Here is a 20,649-nt window from a genome sequence, read left to right on the forward strand (position 1 = left end):
GTAACTTTAACTTTACAGTTTGTCGTCCTTTCATTATGGCCATTTTCTACAATTAATAAATTTAAAAAAATATACTTTCTATTTCTAGAGGTTTACGATGTTCACAACTATTCCAAATTTCAAGTCGATGACTCAGTAGTTCTCAAAATATTTAGTAATGTTAATGTGACAGATGGACAGAGTCGCATCATAAGGGTTCCTGTATGGTATTAGCTACCGAATGACATCTTAATATCGTTAGCATTGTCAACTGCGTACGTAATACTAATAAAATGTGTAAAGCCGCCGTCAATAGAATTTGTGAACAATGTAAACAAACCTTGTAGTCAAAATGTCTTTAATGTCCATTCTAACTCATCAGATACTGGCTAAATCCATGTGTTATTTAATCAATTCATATCACATTATGATCCACAACCTTTAAAATAATAAAATTGTGCTAGAATATTGATATTTTATAGAATGGTTTGTTTACATTGTTGACAATTTCTATTGACGGCGATTTTACGTCAAGTGCTAAATTTGATTTGAATTATAAAAAAATCGACCAAGCGCGTGTTGGACTTCGCATGTGGGAAGGTTCTGTTTCGTTGATTTTTTTCGACTTTGGGTTACAGCCATGTTACACCCATAAGTACTTAATTTTTTTTTGTAAAATTTCGCTTCAAAACTAAACTACCCATTGAAATAGTAAGTATTTCTGGATAGCACTGGAGTTATTAATTTGGGAGTTGTTTTTATTTTAGAATTAAAACTATAGGTGAAATAGATACACAAAAAAAAAACTTTATTCACCACATAATATTTCATTGAATATTCATCTTGCTTATGCAAAATAACAGTTATATATTTTTTCATTTTCTTTGAAGATCCCATATATTAACATATACATAATATAGCAACATCCACGATCACAGGAAGGTTAAAATTTCGGAATAGAAAACTTATCAACACGTTCATATTTGGTGTTCTACCAAATTAAACTTATTACATATAGATGAGTATTAATTAAGTACAATATTTCATAAACAGATCCAACTTTGGAATGCAGAGTCCAAAAGATACATTTAACGGCATAAAATTCCTTCAAAGCTTTGAGCAAAATTACAATAAACTAAATTCTAAATGTTACAAATTATCCACAACAATAGAAGATCATCAACTTTGTAAATGCAATTTTCACGAGTATAAAAATTTATCGACATTTTCATCTTTACTTTTTGTTTGTCATTTGCCAGAATTTTAGAAACATTTAAAATTTTAGGCTACGTATTTATACATTAACACCTAATATTAAACATTTTCATTAAGATTTTCAGACCCATTCCACATAAGAAAAATATTTAATTGCATAAGAAAATAACAGCATAAAACAAAGTTTAAAATACTTATCTGTCTATTTATACATATCATTTAACGCATGGAAAAGTGTAAACCCAAATACTTCGTTTATTTCACAGAGGTGTAGATTTTGCACCTACAATTTTCCGTTGATTGCAAACATCTACAAACATTAATCGGGTAAGGTAAAATGGGTCCATTCACCGTGTATGTAATATAACCACTAAGTATTCATACAGATAGATATTTTATGATATATAAATGTTTAACATTTCAATTGGTTCAGATCTTCTTTAACAGTCATATTAGCATTGCTTACGTATCTAGCAAATAAATATTGTTAAATTAAGCATCAACAGGGCTATAGCCGAGAACATGGACATTAGAAAATTTTGAGGATATTTCTCTGTCACTCCGCCGGAGAAAAAATCCCACAGTTAACGAATTAAGACGCTACATGAGCGAAAATGCTAAAATGGAACGGACCACCTTTCAATTTGGGAATTCTAGTATAATATATTTACTAGCGTTATTAGCTAGATTTATCGAAAAAAAATTGTCCATTAAGAACAACTCAGTGAAAAGATATTGCGAAAAAATCTTTAAAATCGAGGTTCCGCTCTCGACTGTTTCCTCCTTCAAAACTTAATCAATCGTAAACATAATTTGAAAATCTGAATAACGATGAAATACGGACCGTTTAGTTTTTTGGCTAATTGTGACCAATTTTGAATACCACACCTTTTTGACGCCATAATCAATAACGCCGTTTTTGGGAACTTTTGATGAGCTCTAACGTCTTCAAAAATAAGAATATCAAAAAAATCAAAACGGACCAACAGAGATAAAAATAAGTGTTGAAAAAATCATTGCTCTATCTTCGAAAACCAGGGAGGAGATAGTCAAGAGCGTTTGTATGGAGAATTGACCCCTCCTGTAGCGTCTTAAGACTTTCCCGGTTGTAGCTAGAGTAGCGTAGTAGTATGTACATCTGTTATAAAATCAAAACCGCTACATCATGTAAATCAGGTTTCAACTTTAGAATGTTTTTTTTTATTGCTTTCGTATTCTATTAGCTTTTCATTGCGAGTGTCATAGGATATAATGCTCTTTGAATATAATCTAGATTTTACTAGATGCAGTTGCATAGGTACCTACTTATTACTTAATTTCATGGCATAGGCACACTTACAATTTTATAAAGTAAATAATAAAACAGGTATGGATAAACTTGTATATACTGATAGAAACATTATTTAGTCAAGCAATGCTATGCATACCCACTAAAAGTAACAATGTGAAATACGAAAATTAACGATAAGATAATAAAAATAAAAATATTTCCCCCTCACTAGCTCGGAAACACGTGTTTTGTCGTTTAATACCAGCGGGTAAAACGCATTTTATCCACTAGTGGGTAAAGTAATTTGGCCTTGAATAAAGTCAAAATAACTGCTTTAAAATTGATAAAAGTAGGTGAATCTAGTAATAAAGATGATTTACCACCTGTGGAACTACTGGAAGCAGTGATAAACGCATTTTTTGCGTTGTAGTTTCCTCGCTATAGTGAGGGGAAAAGTTTTGTGTTACACTCGGGTGCAAATATATTTGACTTCTCGTGTGTTAAAAAACTCGCAAGTTCAGGATTCTATTCTCGAACCACTCGCTTAGCTCGTGGTTCAACTATAGAATCCTTTCACTTGCTCGTTTTTCAATTCCACACCCGGCGTTAAAATACAACTTTGCCCCCTTGTATAACAAATAACTATTATTTGAAGCAAAACCAAGGCTCACAGTTGTCGTTAAAATTGCCGCTTATACAGTATAAATAAATAAAAAAAGTTAATTTGTGTTAAAAGTTAATGACATTTGGTATTAATATTATGTACATTAGGCATTTTCCCAAAAGTTACTGAATGACAATCCACTTTTATAATGTAAACATAACGTTTAAAACTTGGGGCCGATTTTTGAGTCTCACGGCGTTCGAATTCAGAAAATTGTCACTGAAAATAATAGGCAATTGACCGTTTTCAACCGGTAATTTAGTGACAGTGAGACTCAAAAGTCGACCCCTTGGGCGCAAACAAATTTACTCAAAAATCATTTATAAAATTTGGAAGCTACGGGAGCCAGTTCCGCAGATCCAAGTATAAATAAGTACCTATATGATTTACACAGTAGACACTTTTATTATACTGTGACAACTGTCGATATCAAAATATGTTATTGATGATGAAATTGATACTTTGTATTTACGTTTTTTATAGATTTCCGGAAAATATGGTATCAATTAAATGTTCTTGGATTATCAATATCAAAAAATGGGGCCTCGGTCCTTTGCCTTAGCTTAGCTTGAAATTTGTACACGGAGATGAAAATATATTTGGACTGGACTTAAAACATAAGACATTTAAGTAATCAAAATAAATTATAATACGTACATTTAATTTAAACCAACTTTAGACAGTATAACAGTGAACAGAAAGGGCACGATAATACAGGTAGTTTATGTCTATACATCAATTATATCTCATTTAATGGATCTACACATTTATTTTTAAACATCAATGTTTGTAGGAAAATATAATTTGTATTTTTTTATTATTATAAATTATGAAGAGCGACATCGACAAGGGAAGAAAGGAAAACCAGGCAAGTAGTATACTAGGTTAGTAGATAAGTATAGAACGTTAAAAAGTATTTCTCTTAATAATAAAACTGAGATAAAGTATCCTTAATATAACCTTTTACTATCTGATAAGTAAATAATGTAAATAGGACGCAATTTTTATGAAAACAATAAATATATTTCTTTGGGCTATATTTTGGACTCAAACGTCAAGGTTTTACCAACTTTGAGTGCTTTGGTGTAGGCATTTAAGTACAATAAACATTACGGTATCCATTGTACAAATATAAAGAAACATTTTCAGTACAATAAGAAGTTAAGCGACATACATTCAGTAGGTAAAAAAGTACCAGAAAAGTTAACAACTATTTCCTTTCGACATAACTTTGCCAGTTGCGTCGTAGTCTAGCAAAACTTAAAGAACTCAAAAATAGTTACAGATGCCCACATATAAATACAAAAATAGATACTTAAAATATGTATTTTTAAAAGGTAAAATAAAACACAAATCACACTTTTACTAAACTGTTACGCGATGGACAAAACCATGTTGAGATAGCAAAGTTGTACACTTTTGCGGTATAGTTGGAAATGCTAACAAACAAAATTAGTAATAGGTACTTAGATAAGAATAGGCAATAACATGTTTAAAGATTTCTCAATAACGAGATTTGCTATAGACATCATAATTATTCTACAAATTAATTATCTAGTATAACGTTCATATTCATTAAATTTCAATTATGTTTTATCATTTTGTACATCCTTTTAGATATTTATTCATTATGTTCATATATAAGTAGTATTTATAATATGTTTTTTAGAATACGTCTTAACGTATTTGGTGAATCAGTCGCGTTTGCATGAAACTTTGATGTGTATGATATACTCGGAGATCCATTTTTGGATATAAGTATGAATAGGGGTTTCTTAAATGTTTGATTGGATTCATGGCGAATAACTGACAGACGGATGTAGGAAGATGACGGCACTAGAATTGATCTATTTTTGCCATTTTGGCTACGGAACCCTAAAAAAATATTCTTTAATCGTATCGTTAGTAACGAAACCCCTTATTATATGAACATATTTTTTTGTATATGGTCATACAAAAAAGACTAATCTGATCGATTGGTTCAAAATATAATCGATATAAGAAAATACGGCTGGAATGGTGATATGTATGATAAGTATTTGTATGTATACGTCACGTGGTCGCAAGTCAAACTACATCTGTGTGGACATAAACTGGCAAGACACCACGCCAGCCGATCGGGTGTCTTTTCTTTATTTGCGAAACAAGACACGTATCGCAAAGTTTACGGTACCAAAAATAGAGATGATTATGCTGAACACGTCTAGATGTAAAAAATATATATAGGTATCAATGAACAACAACAAGGAATAGGTATCCGAGAAGTGTACAATAATTTCTCGCACCTCTACTCGAGTACATCTATAACAATAATACTTTAGAAGGCTTCAACATACCACATAATGAGAAGGAGCAGGCCAGTCTCTCTTCATATCTATCTAATACACTGATAATCCTCACAGCTCCGTTTAAATGCCGTAGTCGAAGCTCTCGAACTCGGAGAAGCGCGAGTCCTGCTTCTGCAGGCGCTGCTGGCACGCCTCGATGTAGCTGTCCTGGATGCGGTACATGCCCGAGTTGGCCTGGTACATGAGCGTCTCCAGGATGCGCTCGTTCTTGATGGCCTTCGACGGCAGCACCACCTTGATGAGCTCTTGCGGCGAGATCCTGTACAGCTTGAGGTCACGAGCGAGCCTCTCCATAATGCATTTAAATTCATTTTTGGCATCAGTCTTATTGGCGGACTTGGCCTTGATTTTGTTGCGGGCCCAGCTGAGCATGGCCTCGAACTTGCGCACCTCGGGCACCTCGAGGTTGCGGCACATGATCATCTGCACCATGGACTCGGACAGGTTGAGGAACTCGGCGGTCTGGAACAGCGCGTAGGCGCGCTGCTCCGTGAACGCCAGGATCATGTTCACCAGCTCCGACGCCGACGTGTACCGCCAGTAGTAGTTCTCCAGCGATATCAGCATCGTGCAAACCTGCAACCACACAAACATGCTTATACCTTCCTCTGTTCATCACTTCGGAGTAGGATGTAATTTATTGTATGATTAAAATTAAGCTGGAACGCGGCTGTCTGTCTAAACATTAGATAAACGTCGGTCCATATGGAAGAGATGGTCGCTCTGAGTTGATACCGTACCACTTCTATCCTGAGGAACTGCTTGGCGTGGTGGAAGCAGGCCTGCAGCAGCTCGGGCAGGTCGTAATGCTCGGCGGCGCAGATCAGCCCCGGGATGGACGCGCAGGTCAGCGGGCAGCTGCCCGTGTGTAGATAATCCAGCAGGATGCGGAACGTCTCGGGGTCGAACTCGATTATGGAAAACTGGAACAAGGCGCAACAATGAGGAGACGCCAGCAGGGTTATCACATGATTACCGCGAGAGTATGTCGCCGCGAGATAGACTTCCCGTCCTTATGTGATTAGAAGAAGACGTGTGTCCAGTTAGAAGAAGACGTGTGATCTATCTCGCGGCGACATACTCCCGCGGCAATCATGTGCTGGGCCTACTGAAAGGTTGGGATACTGTAACGTAGTAGGTACATTTTCTTGGTCGTAATTAATATTTTTTTATAATTCAAAAATCGGAATTTCATTACTTTTATTTTCTTCCAAAAGTTGCTATCCTGTCTTGGTGCAAAAATACTTGCATCCACACATGTATGCACTTTTCTGCATAATCTGTGCACGGGTTGCCAGATAGCTAAAAATTGGCGTGCCGCCCGTTCGGTGATCGACTCACTTGTACTTTTTTCAAACTCAATAGGTAATGAATAAGGTAGGTGGTACGCATCATTTTCATAGCTAGATTTGACACCTATCGAATTTAAATAGTAAAATATTCCATAGTGGGTTAAAAACGATACTGATTTACGTGGGTACCTCAGTCTGTGCAAGTTTGGCACGGTCCACTTTCTGGGCGTCGGCGCACACTGATAGTCTCGGCACTGCTAACGCTCCATTTTTGTCCTTTTCTTTATCTTTCCCTTCTTTATCTGAAAATTAGAGGCACATTTTATGAAACATTTAATTGAGAGTTATTCCAGGCACAATAAGAGTGATTTCCTCTACAATTGTCGAAAACGCCCAAATTACAGATGTAGGTACTTAGTGCGTAAGGCTTTTCCTTCGTATTTTTCCGGAAACGTTCGTATTTGTCATGCTTGTTCAGACAGTGTCAGTACGTCTTGTACTAAGACTGACTGAAATAGCATGACACGTTCGTACGTTTCCGTAAGAATACGAAAGAAAATCTTTTCGCAATACATCTGTACGCAAAATAAGAAGTTTGCTATTCGAAAATGACAGGCAACTCTGCTGAATGACAAACTGTTTTGGTTTGGGTTCTGACGGAAACTGATCTTATCATTATTATATTACTAGCTTTTGCCCGCGGCTTTGCTCGCGTTAAAAAGAGACAAACATTAGCCTATGTCACTCTCCATCCCTTAAACTATCTCCACCTAAAAAATAACGTCAATTCGTCGCTCCGTTTTCCCGCGAAAGACGGACAAACGAACATACACACACACTTTCCCATTTATTATTTGTATGGATGAAAATTGTCAAATGGCGGACTTCTGTCACAATGACAATGATAATAAAATACTAGTATAGGTACTAACTAGAGCAGTCTTGCGAGCTGGCCCACTTCTTCTTATCCTCGGCGTTGAGCTGCGAGTGCTGCTTGCGGATGGAGCGGCCCCAGCCCGCCGTGATCGTGCCCAGGCGGGAGAACGCTCGCTTCACCATCGGAGAACTGGGCACGCTTTTTGGTCTGAAATTATAGAAAATAATATTGAGATTTATTCGTCTAAAGCTCCATTCTGACTACAACTACTGAGTATGCATGCACCTGCATCAATTCAATCGATCAGTCGTTTAGTCAAACATGTATCGTATCGAAACTCTCACGAAAGTTCTTGAACTGTCTAAATAGCTTTTACGAGCAAGTGCTTGACACAGCTCAAAACAAAAGCAACTGATTATGACTTAACCTACCTCTCCGAGAACATGTTATTGCGCTACAGGCACCTGAGAGAACAGACTGTTCTGACATCATCAGAAATGCATATTCTACTGACCTTGGCGACTCGATGTCGGGCACCTGTAGGAACTTGTTGCTCTTAGAATACAGAATACAAAATCATTTATTTGTCCAACATAGGTGTACATAAGTTGTTACATTTCAGTTCAGTTTCACTATGTGGCGCCTTACGCCATACAAATTTGAGAGCATGCATGTCTTCTGCCGCGCCGGCGTGGGAGACAACAACGTGGGTTCTGACCGCACTAAGTAGTAACGGCGCTACAGGCACCTGAGAGATCAGACTCTGTTCTGACGTCATCAGAAATGCATATTCTACTGACCTCGGCGACTCGATGTCGGGCACTTGCAGGAAGTTGCTGCTCTTCTGCCGCGCCGGCGTGGGAGACAGCAACGTGGGTGCCGGCCGCGATAGCAACTCCGCTACAGGCACTTGCGGCGACCCGAAACCGGTCTGGATGCCGTACAGCATCTCTTGGAACACTCTGAAATGCATGTTACAAGAAGTTCTTTAAAAAAAATCAACGTTAAATCAACTCCCTAAAAATAATTGGGTAGGGCATTCAAATCAGTTAATTTTTCGCCAACAGATGTTGGCGGATAGAAAGGAGACAGTTTTACGTGAGATTAGCATCAGAGAGAGATTTCGTGAATCCCACACAAGAGGAGTCGCGTCGTCCGACCGACGTAGTGCGAAATAGCTCAGCCGGCGTAGCCGAATGGCAATCGTCGACGCCAGACGCCGACAGAAATGCAGTCTGGGCCTGTCGCGCCAATACGCACTAGCTATAGAGATAGATAGCTACAAAACAGATATTATCGTGAGCGTTTATGCATTTGGCTATGTACCCTGAAAGTTGTTAAAAGAAGGGCAGCTTGGCTACAGCAGCGTTAGCGTAGCGCTATGATGGCTGTGCGCCAGACGGAGCCGATTGCGAGTGTTTTCAAAGCGGATGCGCCGCCGATCCGTTTTGAATGCAGTCTGAATGCGCTCGCATTCCGCTACGCTATCAAAACGCCATATGTGTGGCGTAAACCTTTAAACTCACCTACTCCTAACCCCCAATATCGCCCTCACTCCAATAAACTTGGTCTTCTGCTTGGACTGCCCCACGAGGAACACAACATCGAACAGCTGCGCGTTGGTGGCCACGTTCAGCTCATTGTTGAGGAACACCCTCGTAAAGTCCTTCGCGAGCTGGTCGTAGTCCTCGAACTGGTCGCGCACGGAGTCGAGAAGAGGGGATGACGGCCTCATATGGCCAATTGGGCGCCATGAGCCTGAAAGTTTAATGAAAAATACAATAACTAGTTCGCAAAAGTACCTAGTTATTTTTTTGTCAGGTCGACAGTGTCGAAACTTCAAAGGGTAGTTATATACCTACTTAAATACGTCGGTGAGAAAATTGTGTCGATTTAAATTGCCACTCGTGTCGAATTTCCTCTTTTCCGTCTTTGTATCGTAATGTACTATTTTAGGAATTTTTACGACTAAGGTAGTCGAATAACCAATTGCCACTGACTGCCGTTATACACCTAGGTTAGGTAGGTAATACAGTTTTAATCAGCCTCGATTTTAGGCTAATTAAAACTGTATTACAACACTTACATTTTCTTTTATTTATAATAAATGTTAAGTGTTAGCGTATATTAGGTACTTGATACGATGGTAGAGAAAGTTCAACAACTAAGAGAGAATTAACATTGTAAATTCGATACCCACTTACTCAAACTACATACTTAGATAGCATTTTAATATATTAGCAACAACAACACCAGTCTGAGTGTAGGAACAGTGACCTGCAAAAGTGCATGGTGAATCAATGAATTCATTCATAAATTTCTCCATGCAATTTTGCAGCTCACTGTACCAATTTAGCTTAAATTTTGTGTTTAAAATTTTATGGCTGCTTTAAATTTTTATTTGGATTCGTGAAAATTGAGTAAGATTTCGATATTAAATAATTTGCTTCCAACTATGTCCAATATTAGTACTTAGAGTTACAATCTACATACCTACGAGAGTTAGCAAACTGGTTAGGAGTTGATATAATTAGAAACCATCAAAAGTTAGCGCAGAGCGACCTGAAGTGAACTCTCAAGTTTTGATCGTGTGGATTAAACACTCTGTTCCTGTAAACTGTATATGAATCTGTTGTACACAATAAAGTGATTACTACTACTACTACTACTACTACTATTAAACCGTCGATCTTATAGACTGAAGCATGGGTTAATAATGCACTTACCTATCTAATACTTACTACGGATATAGTGTATATAGACAGTTGTCAATAGCACTATTATGTCAGTTTTGCGATAGATTGAATAAGTTAGCTATATAACAGAAATAGTATTCCTACCGGTACTTGACGAGAGAAAAATGGGAGTGTTTCTTATGTGACGGTTCCAAATCCAATTGATCTGAAGACGTATAGGTCCTGTACTTATGTAGTAGTTTGTTAATGAGATAGGAGGTATGGTAAGCGATCATCGTCGCCCATCGTCATTCAAAACACCAGATGGGTTGGAGGTGCGTTCCGACCTTTGACCCCTCATATGCTTAGACACGTCAAAGTCAGCATTTCAATGATCAAAATTGACAGGCCGCATACGAGGGGTTAAAGTGAGAGTGCGTCTTTTCTTGAATGTTTAAAATACCGGTTCATTCCACAGTTTAGCTGTGCGAATAATATTTGTTAATGTTATATTATTCACGTGATATATAGCGACATCGATGAGTGACGGTAGAGCATCAATTGATGGCCGACTGAATTAGATGTATCTACCCAACCTCAACATTCCGCGACGTACCTAAAATCATGAATTCGATCGCCGTCTAAATGAGCTTTTTAGGGTTCCGTAGTCAACTAGGAACCCTTATAGTTTCGCCATGTCTGTCTGTCCGTCCGTCCGTCCGTCCGTCCGTCCGTCCGTCCGTCCGTCCGTCCGTCCGTCCGTCCGTCCGCGGATAATCTCAGTAACCGTTAGCACTAGAAAGCTGAAATTTGGTACCAATATGTATATGAATCACGCCGACAAAGTGCAAAAATAAAAAATGGGAAAAAATGTTTTATTAGGGTACCCCCCATACATGTAAAGTGGGGGCTGATTTTTTCTTTCATTCGAACCCCAACGTGTGATATATTGTTGGATAGGTATTTAAAAATGAATAAGGGTTTACTAAGATCGTTTTTTGATAATATTAATATTTTCGGAAATAATCGCTCCTAAAGGAAAAAAAGTGCGTCCCCCCTCTAACTTTTGAACCATATGTTCAAAAAATATGAAAAAAATCACAAAAGTAGAACTTTATAAAGACTTTCTAGGAAAATTGTTTTGAACTTGATAGGTTCAGTAGTTTTTGAGAAAAATACGGAAAACTACGGAACCCTACACTGAGCGTGGCCCGACACGCTCTTGGCCGGTTTTTTTTTAATTACGACAGGGACCATCCCCGTTTAGAAAAAAAAAACTAACGCAATTATCATCCTCCTTGCGTTATCTCGGCATTCGCCACGGCTCACGGGGGCCTGGGGTCCACTTTGACAACTAATCCCAAGATTTGGCGTAGGCTATACAAAAGCGACTGCCATGACCTTCCAACCCGAAGGGTAGGTAACTGGGCCTTATTGGGATTAGTCCGGTTTCCTCACGATGTTTTCCTTCACCGAAAAGCGACTGGCAAATATCAAATGACACTTCGCACGAAAAACTCATTGGTTCACGGGCCGGGGTTCATCCCGCGACCTCTGAATTGAAAGTAGCACGCTATTACCGCTAGGCCACCAACGCTTAAGTACAAAAAACTAATGCCTGGGGCTAGGTTGATCTGTATAATAACCTTATACAGATCAACCTAGCCCTAAACTAAGCAAAGCTTAGCAAACTAAGGCGACGATATACAATACTTACTCATATAGATAAATACATATTATACATACTTATGTACAGGCATAGAAAACATCCACGAGAGGAACAAATATCTGTGTCCATCACACAAATAAATGCCCTTACCGGGATTCGAACCCGGGACCGCGGCTTAGCAGGCAGGGTCACTAGTGTCACTACGCGCTACGGCCGGTCGTCTTGATGATGATGATATCTTACCTCTCCTGTATGGTTTAGGTATCTGTCCAGTCTCGGCGTGGTTCTGCAAGTTAGCTACGATGTCCTCGAGCATTTGACTCCGCGTTCTTTCTTGCATTCTTGCGAATTTCGGCGCGGAGTATGACGCTCGCTCTCCGTTTACTATTTTTGTGAGGAGCCATTCTCTGTAAGACATAATTAGACATTTAATTTAAGCACGGTGTCCACCTGTCTAAGGGCTCATGTATCCACACTAATATTAATATAATATTATAAATGGTAAAGTGTGTGTGTCTGTTTGTTTGTCCGTCTTTCACGGCAAAACGGAGCGACGAATTGACGTGATTTTTTAAGTGGAGATAGTTGAAGGGATGGAGAGTGACATAGGCTACCTTATGTCTCTTTTTAACTCCCCACTTCCCTAAAATGGGGGGTGGAAGTTTGTATGGAGCATTCCGCAATTTTCGAATTTTCTTTCACGGAAAACGGGGAGACGAATTGACGTGATTTTTAAAGTGGAGATAGTTGAAGAGATGGAGAGTGTCACATGTTACTTTTTGTCTCTTTCTAACGCGAGCGAAGCTGCGGGCAAAAGCTAGTAATAAATAATTAAATATCACATATATGTGTAGTTGTGTAGACTTCTCTATAATGGGAACTGATAACATTCAGATATCGTAATGACGTCAGACGTTAAAAAAAAACATGCATGCCCGAAGTGACCTACTGGCCAAGCTACGAACGCACAGCTACAGCGCTACGAAATTGTAAACCGTACTTCTTATAGGAAACCCCACTTCAGCGGATACCATTGAAGTATCAAATTTAAAATTTATTTTGAATTGAAAGTATAACTTTTGAGTATGTCGTGTATGTTTTCATCGTAAAAATAGTCGGATGTATTTTTGAAATTTGAAACCAACCGTCTAAAATTTACCATTGAAATTATAACATAATGGTTAAAGTTTTAAACACTAAAGTTTGATTATAAATACTTTCCTTAGGGAGTTGGTTTCCGTTTATTAAAATGTGTTCAATTACCGATACGAAAAATGTTATTCAATGTGTCACCTTCTTATGTACTTATGTATTACAGGGTGCGCAGCCGAATGGCACAAACGCTCACGAAACGAAACGCTCATAGATATCTATCTCTATCGCTCTTGCGTATTGGCGTGACGAGCCAGACTACCTTTCGCAGCGTTTGGTTTTCGTTTCGCAGAAATGCCATTCGGCTACAGCATCTGACGCGACAGTATGTCACCGCGATATAGATCAAGTCTGTTTCTACTTAATTGTATTACTGAAAATGCGCAGTCTATCTCGCGGCGAAATAATCTCGCGCCTTAGGCCGTTTTCACATTATCCGATCCGATATCGGATGTCGGAAGGATTTCAATGGAAAAAATCCAAGATGGCGCCTGTAATGTATGGGATATCGGTCCGACATCCGATATCGGATCGGATAATGTGAAAACGCACTTATGCTAGCCATGTAGGAGTAGGTATTTCATTAAATATTATTATTATATTTTACCTGAACATGGGTCCCTTGTCGAACACACTCTGCTCCCAAAGGTAGGGTTTGTACGCACCGACCTCGTCCCGAGTGACGACCGACACCTCGTACCTTGTGGGCCGCCGTTTTATCCGCGCTGATACTCGTACTGTAAATATAACATACCTATTTTACACTAATTCAAACCAAAGTATTGATAAGTACTACATATTTTTAAATTAAAGGAAAATAATTACACCTCCGGCAAGACTCAAACCTGCGACCAATGCTTGCACCGGAAAATATGACAGTATCGCTCGCAGACGTTTCTGTATGATAAGTATAAACAAATCATATGGAAAGTGGCACTACCTGCCAATGTCTACCAAATACATACCTATGCACAATATTCCATAGCTACCTATTTTGTAGTTGGTAAAAAATCATTTGCGTTACAATGAGTAGGTAATTTTAAATACACAAGCAACGACCAAATAAATCGTTGTCATAAAATTATATAGGTACCCTAAACTAAAGCGAGTGTAGTCTAGTCTGTACAAAGCTTTTCCGTCGATACTTCTAGCAAGTATACTTTGAAAGCATTTAAAATTTTATAAAGTAAACGATAAAATAGAACTTTCAGCGAAAATCTCATGTTAAGCTAGCTGAAATCTCAAGTCTTCTTATTTCGAATAGCGAGCTAAGCGTGAAGCGATCTATACCTACCCATTAAATCTATCCAAGTTTATAATGCTCTTAGCTACCATAAAGTTTTATAGACTACATTCTAGAGCGGTAGGTAGACGTCACTTTCAATATAAAGTACCTATGTACATAATCGTAGGTAATATAAATATGTATCTCTTCTTTCTTTTTTTTTTCGTCTTCGTCGTTTATTTCTCGTCTTATCGAATTTGGCACAAGTGATTGTCTTCTGTAGTATTTGACATAAAAAAAACAATATGTATAGATTTTGGGTATTAAAAGTGTATGATGACTACGTATTTTCGATTAAAAATGTGTTCCTAGTTGACTACGGAACCCTAAAAAAGGGTCAAGTAGCCTATTAAAGCCATTAGGTCAAAATAGTCGAGTTGAGGCAAGCGTCCACAGGCTAGCATCTCACGCATTACCTATCTCGTATCGGATTTAGTATGACTCGTAATTTGCATGGGATGAATGTGACGGACATGTGGACGACTGTCTTTAAATAATCAAGTTATTTAACATTTAATACGTGGGAGTATAGTGCGAGTGTCCAGACTGAAATTTACTGGCATGGTACTCCTACGCCGACATTATGTAAGGATATAAAATGGCACTATAAATAACAGCATTATGAAACTATGCTATTAAAAACTGACAATAGCCTGACTATTAAGTATAGCCATAGCGCCAAGATATCTAGAAGATAATTTGACGTCATACTGAAGGGGTCTTTGAAAAGGTTTGTTTCGTTCATATATCTGTACATACATATAAAAATGCAGTGCCTTAATGTATATTGTGATCGTATAACTTTCGATAGACTGAACAGATTTGACTAATTTTGTTTTTGAAATATGTTTTGATGTCCAGAGAAGATGGGGTGAAAAATGATGGAAAAAAAATGTGACGAAAAAAAAAAGTAAGAATCCTTTTCCTGTACTAAGGTACATATAAATACGAATAAATCCGTGAATATAATTATTTATTCCTTTCTTCTTTCAATATTTGATTGACATATTATAGTTATAACATTGAGTAACTGTATAGAGGGGAAAAACAGATTGGTTCAATTGTTAAAAACGTAACGACATGTCACATCGCCCCTGAGATAGGTATCTACTCGTACATATCTACAATAACTGGTAAAGAAGTCAGACTCACCTAAAATAAACGTGTGTAAGAAATGGCTCTTAATACAAGCCGGCGAGAAGGCAGTGTTGTCCGCTTCCAGGAACACGACGCACACAATATCGTTCCCTATGTGCCTTTTCCTCTGAAGTTTCTGAGGGTCGTGGCGTTCGTACGGCAGTAGTGTGGACACGTGGAACATGATCTCGATGCCGCGCCAGTTCGTGTACACCGAGTACAGGCCCGTGAGGTCGTGGACGGTGTCTAAGCCGCCCTTGTATTTGTCGAAACCTGATATGAAGTGGGAAACTCTTGATTATAGTGAAAGTATCGACATGAAGAACAATTTTTGCATTTCGAGCGCTCGATTTAGTCGATCGGAAAACAGCGAAATGCAGTGAAATTTTTAAATACTATCTACTTAGCCATTGGAATTGTCAAAAGGTACCTATTTATATTAGAATTTAAATGAATAGTAGTGAAATATCTCTAGGTACTTTGGAAAAAATATAAACTAAACCGAGCGGTCGAGCGAGAATGTCGAGATTAAAAAATTTATCCCCACCTGTTATAGAGGTAGATAATTATCTAAATCTGTAGACACAATGTTTTCAAATTGGTACACACGTAGATAGGAGAGACTCGTTGAAATATTTTGCTCGTCATGCAAATTAAATAGGTATCAGATAACAGCAATGTTAGGAGCTCCCTTTATAACAACTTTATACATTCAATGCTCAAAATAAATATCTAATAGCTTACTTTAATTACGCTATCGAACATCAAAACAAAAGGAATTCCAAACATTTAGTACGTTTCCACGTGGACTGTCAGGGTCGTCGACGTCGTCAAATAATGTCAATATTTCCTCTTCTTAACCTTTATACTAATATCTACAAAGATTAATGGAATTGTAAAGACCTTTTAGTCTCACTTTCTCCCCGAGCACTTGTAAGAACTCTTCGAACATTGGCGAATTATCATTATTGTCCAGAATTTCTTCCTCGCTGTATTGGTTTTCCTTGACGAATATCACGCCCACCTTGAGCTCCGACTTTATGAATACCTGGAATAAAATAATATTTTTAAAATGTGCACTGTTAAAAATAAATGGAATACCAATTTTTATAATATAATAAAAGAATGAAACGTGGTACACGGAAATTTCAATCCGAGTAATATATGTTTTTATAATTCATTATTTGAAAACTATTTTTCTACGAAAGTTATTAAATTACTCGTTCTACACATTACAATTTCCATCGAATACGTCATTGTACACGTGCATAAAGAACTTTTGGATTCGTCATTGTACTTAACCGTTTTTTAGGGTTCCGTAGTCAACTAGGAACCCTTATAGTTTCGCCATGTCTGTCTGTCCGTCCGTCCGTCCGTCCGCGGATAATCTCAGTGAACATTAGCACTAGAAAGCTGACATTTGGTACCAATATGTATATCAATCACGCCGACAAAGTGGTAAAATAAAAAGTGAAAAATAGTGTTTTGTTAGGTACCCCCTACATGTAAAGTGGGGACTGTTTTTTTTTCATTCCAATCCCAACGTGTGATATACTGTTGGATAGGTATTTAAAAATGAATAAGGGTTTACTAAAATTGTTTTTTGATAATATTAATATTTTCGGAAATAATCGCTCTTAAAGGAAAAAAAAGTGTGTCCCCCCCCTCTAACTTTTGAACCACATGTTTAAAAAATATGAAAAAAATCACAAAAGTAGAACTTTATAAAGACTTTCTAGGAAAATTATTTTCAACTTGATAGGTTTAGTAGTTTTTGAGAAAAATACGGAAAACTACGGAACCCTACACTGAGCGTGGCCCGACAAGCTCTTGGCCGGTTTTTTTTTGCGAAACCATTTAAAATAACAATACATGTTCATAATCCTTCACCTTATTATTTCACCTATCAAATATTGGATATTGATCTCGCAGCGTTATTAAGTTGGCTTATTACGATCGTAAGACAATATACGAGTAAGGTTACGAGTATTACATGCAACTTATCAGAGGATTACGGAATGAGGAAGCAATCTATCTCGGCCTCGGCTATCGAAAATATCGTACGAGTATGAACCACTTGGGAGATGCCGCTCATTGTCTCTTCCATCTCAGTACACAGTAGGTAATAATATCTGGGCGGCAGAGCGGTTTCCGAGATCGTCGGTATGTATAAATAAATGTATGAGTTAGTATTATAAATTGTAAATTGTCTTATTATTATATTGGAAACAATTTAAGAGATACAGTTTAATAGGAAAACGGCTGTCTATTAATATATTAAATAAATAAATAAATATACAAGAATTGCTCGTTTAAAAGTATAAGATATCTGGGCGACCGAGCTTCGCTCGGTTCTATTTTAATATATCACGTCTTTAGAATAAACAAAAACTCTTATAAATACAAAAACAAAAAAAAAGACAAAAAACAAAAACTTAATTTCTGGCCGGGATTCGAAACCCTGACACCTACGATCTATCTGCGTACATTGCCAGCCCTCATAATCCTGAACCTCAACATCATAACTTACGCATCCGTAATAAACTTATTCAAGCAGTTCCAGCTAACCTTCATATGTTCAATAGAGGCCCCTATTCCATGTCCATCCGAATATACAACCAGATCCCCCAGTATATTAAAAATGAACACAAATATGTTAACTTTGTAAATAAACTCAAAACTTATCTTGTTAATGAATGTCCATATACTCTCCAAGAGTTCATGGACAATTAAATAACTTATTTAATTATTTATTTATAATTATGAAGCCTTAATACTTAAGTTTTGTTTTTGTATCGTATACCTATAATAGTTTCTACTATATGTGACCTAGTAAAATGTGTAGTGTTAGTGTTTAATGTAAATGTAGTTATAGCATATAAATATATGTTGCCACGCCCTTATAGGGTCCATGAGCACGTATACCTACTTTGTAACATCTTATAACACCATGGATGCAATAAATAGATATGAATATGAATATATGAATATGAATTAGACCAACCTCGTACGACTGAGCTAAGCGGAATCGATGCGCGCGCGGCGAAATTAACGACCATATTTTACGTTTACTAACGCGAAAGAAAAACTCATGAAAACTCGAAAATTCGCGTTTTCCGGGATCTAAGGCTACGCTAGATCGATTTTTTAACCCCGAAAACCCCCACATAACAAATTTCAGCGAAATCTTTAGAGCGGTTTCCGAGATCGTCGGTATATATAAATAAATAAATAAATAAATATACAAGAATTGCTCGTTTAAAAGTATAAGATTAACTTAATACATACCCAAGGAACATAATTAAATATTTGCAATTTGATCTAACCTTACACTATTTCGACGTAAGAATAACCTAACATCCGACAACGTAAATACTGCAACCGCTTAGTCTTGCAAAAATTGTTACACTTGGCGGGTAAAACAAAATCACTACGATATTTATGCAATACATACTTATACAACATTATTTCAAACAGTTTATAATAGTTTTTGCACATTACAACTAGAAATTAGTACTAGGTAATTCATTTAAATTATCTCTAATAATTTATATGAATCTTTGCAGTGAGGTGTGTATTACACCTCGGTAAATCAGTTGTTTGAAAATCACAATGAAATTTCATATCATATCAATACGTACTTGAATTAAACAATGTTTAAATTAGACGACCTTTCCTACTATGTAGAGGGTTTGCAAGTTAACCGCAGTGAGCTCTTTGACAGCATGCAATAATCCGAGCATCTAAATTGGCCCGACACGGTATTCCACTCTTTCACCGCCGCCGAAAGGCGACCTGCCCGTTTCAATTAGCACTACCCATAATAACATACTCGTAAATGGAATATTGGAACTAGTTTCAATTCCCTATTTAGACGGCGGAAATAGAGTCTAAATATGAGATTTTGATGTGTGTGAATACCTACGTTACTTGTTAGTGTAAATGTAGTAATCACTCGTAGGTACTCACCTGGGGGCACGGTAGTGCCCCCGCCAAGTCGAGCAAGAAGAGGCACGGCCGTACCATCCTTTTCTCGAAGCATTTCAGTCCATATTTTTGTATCAGAATGCTTTAATTACCACATTGGTAGCTTTATTTATTTTATTTATTTATTTATTTAAACTTTATTGCACAAATTATCAATAAAAAGTACAAATGGCGGACTTAACGCCTTAAGGCATTCTCTACCAGTCAACCATTGGGCAAAACAGAGATAGTTAGTTTGGTGCACAATATTATAGAGCCAGTATGAGATTGTAATGATTAAATACAAGTCGATACTTTAGGGACCATCCACACTCAAGAGATGCATGTCCGCCGACGCGGAACGGACGTCAGCGCCACGCCGCCTGAATGTAATTTAAAAGACGTATCCTCAGTACATTTGTATAGGAAGGATGCGCAAGGTACGTCGCTTGGCGCGCCCCAGCCGCGCCGCCTGGGGGAGCGTCTTACGTCTTTCCTATACAAAATGTACCGAGGAGACGTTTTTTAAATTACATTCAGGCGGCGTGGCGCTGACGTCCGTTCCGCGTCGGCGGACATGCGTCTCACCTGAGTGTGGACGGTCCCTTAGTCTCAGACATAAGAGACAAAGTAAAGATCACGCATCTATGTATCGGACGTTACTTAGAAAACAACAGTACACGGACGTTTCGTCTGATGAGAAGCCGGTTTACGGCCGTACTGCCATCTAATAAAGCAGACATAAAAAGTATGCCTGGGCTACTGCTCTGTACTAAAATGTAATGTTAGGTTACTGCAGGTAAAGTCAACTTGACTATTTACGTCGGTGGATAGTTGCGTCTCTTAAAGACATTTCCTAAACGACATAATGTGATACACATTCGCATAAATTTAAAGTTTGCTGATAAGTAATACGTCAAACATAGAGGGTTGCAATAGTTATAAAGTGTTCAAAAAACGCATTGGGGCATTTTCAGAATTTGGGTCTGCCTAATTAGCGTAAGTTTTTACAAAAATTAAGTCGCTGTCAGTTTTGTGACGACAATTAAGCATAAAATCTGTCTAAAAATTTACTTTTTTCACATTCTCAATGTAGAGTATCGCTTAAAGTTTATGATAT

At 37.6% G+C, this 20,649-nt stretch overlaps 1 protein-coding gene across 1 annotated transcript in view; it reads right to left on the reverse strand.

Moving 5' to 3' along the window:
* Window positions 1-3,022: 3,022 nt before the first annotated feature.
* Window positions 3,023-20,649, reverse strand: part of LOC125235339 — a 129,419-nt gene continuing 111,792 nt past the window's right edge. The window contains exons 8-17 of the mRNA XM_048141879.1: window positions 16,467-16,611; window positions 15,579-15,836; window positions 13,749-13,878; window positions 12,233-12,396; window positions 9,172-9,403; window positions 8,446-8,607; window positions 7,701-7,852; window positions 6,958-7,070; window positions 6,217-6,399; window positions 3,023-6,052 (exon numbers count right to left, since the gene is read on the reverse strand). Coding sequence (XP_047997836.1) covers window positions 5,537-6,052; window positions 6,217-6,399; window positions 6,958-7,070; window positions 7,701-7,852; window positions 8,446-8,607; window positions 9,172-9,403; window positions 12,233-12,396; window positions 13,749-13,878; window positions 15,579-15,836; window positions 16,467-16,611 — 2,055 coding nt within the window. The 3' untranslated portion in view covers window positions 3,023-5,536. The remainder of the gene's footprint in view (window positions 6,053-6,216; window positions 6,400-6,957; window positions 7,071-7,700; window positions 7,853-8,445; window positions 8,608-9,171; window positions 9,404-12,232; window positions 12,397-13,748; window positions 13,879-15,578; window positions 15,837-16,466; window positions 16,612-20,649) is intronic.

This window comes from Leguminivora glycinivorella, chromosome 17 (assembly GCF_023078275.1).
Source record: "Leguminivora glycinivorella isolate SPB_JAAS2020 chromosome 17, LegGlyc_1.1, whole genome shotgun sequence".
In the NCBI taxonomy this organism is placed as follows: Eukaryota; Metazoa; Arthropoda; class Insecta; order Lepidoptera; family Tortricidae; genus Leguminivora; species Leguminivora glycinivorella.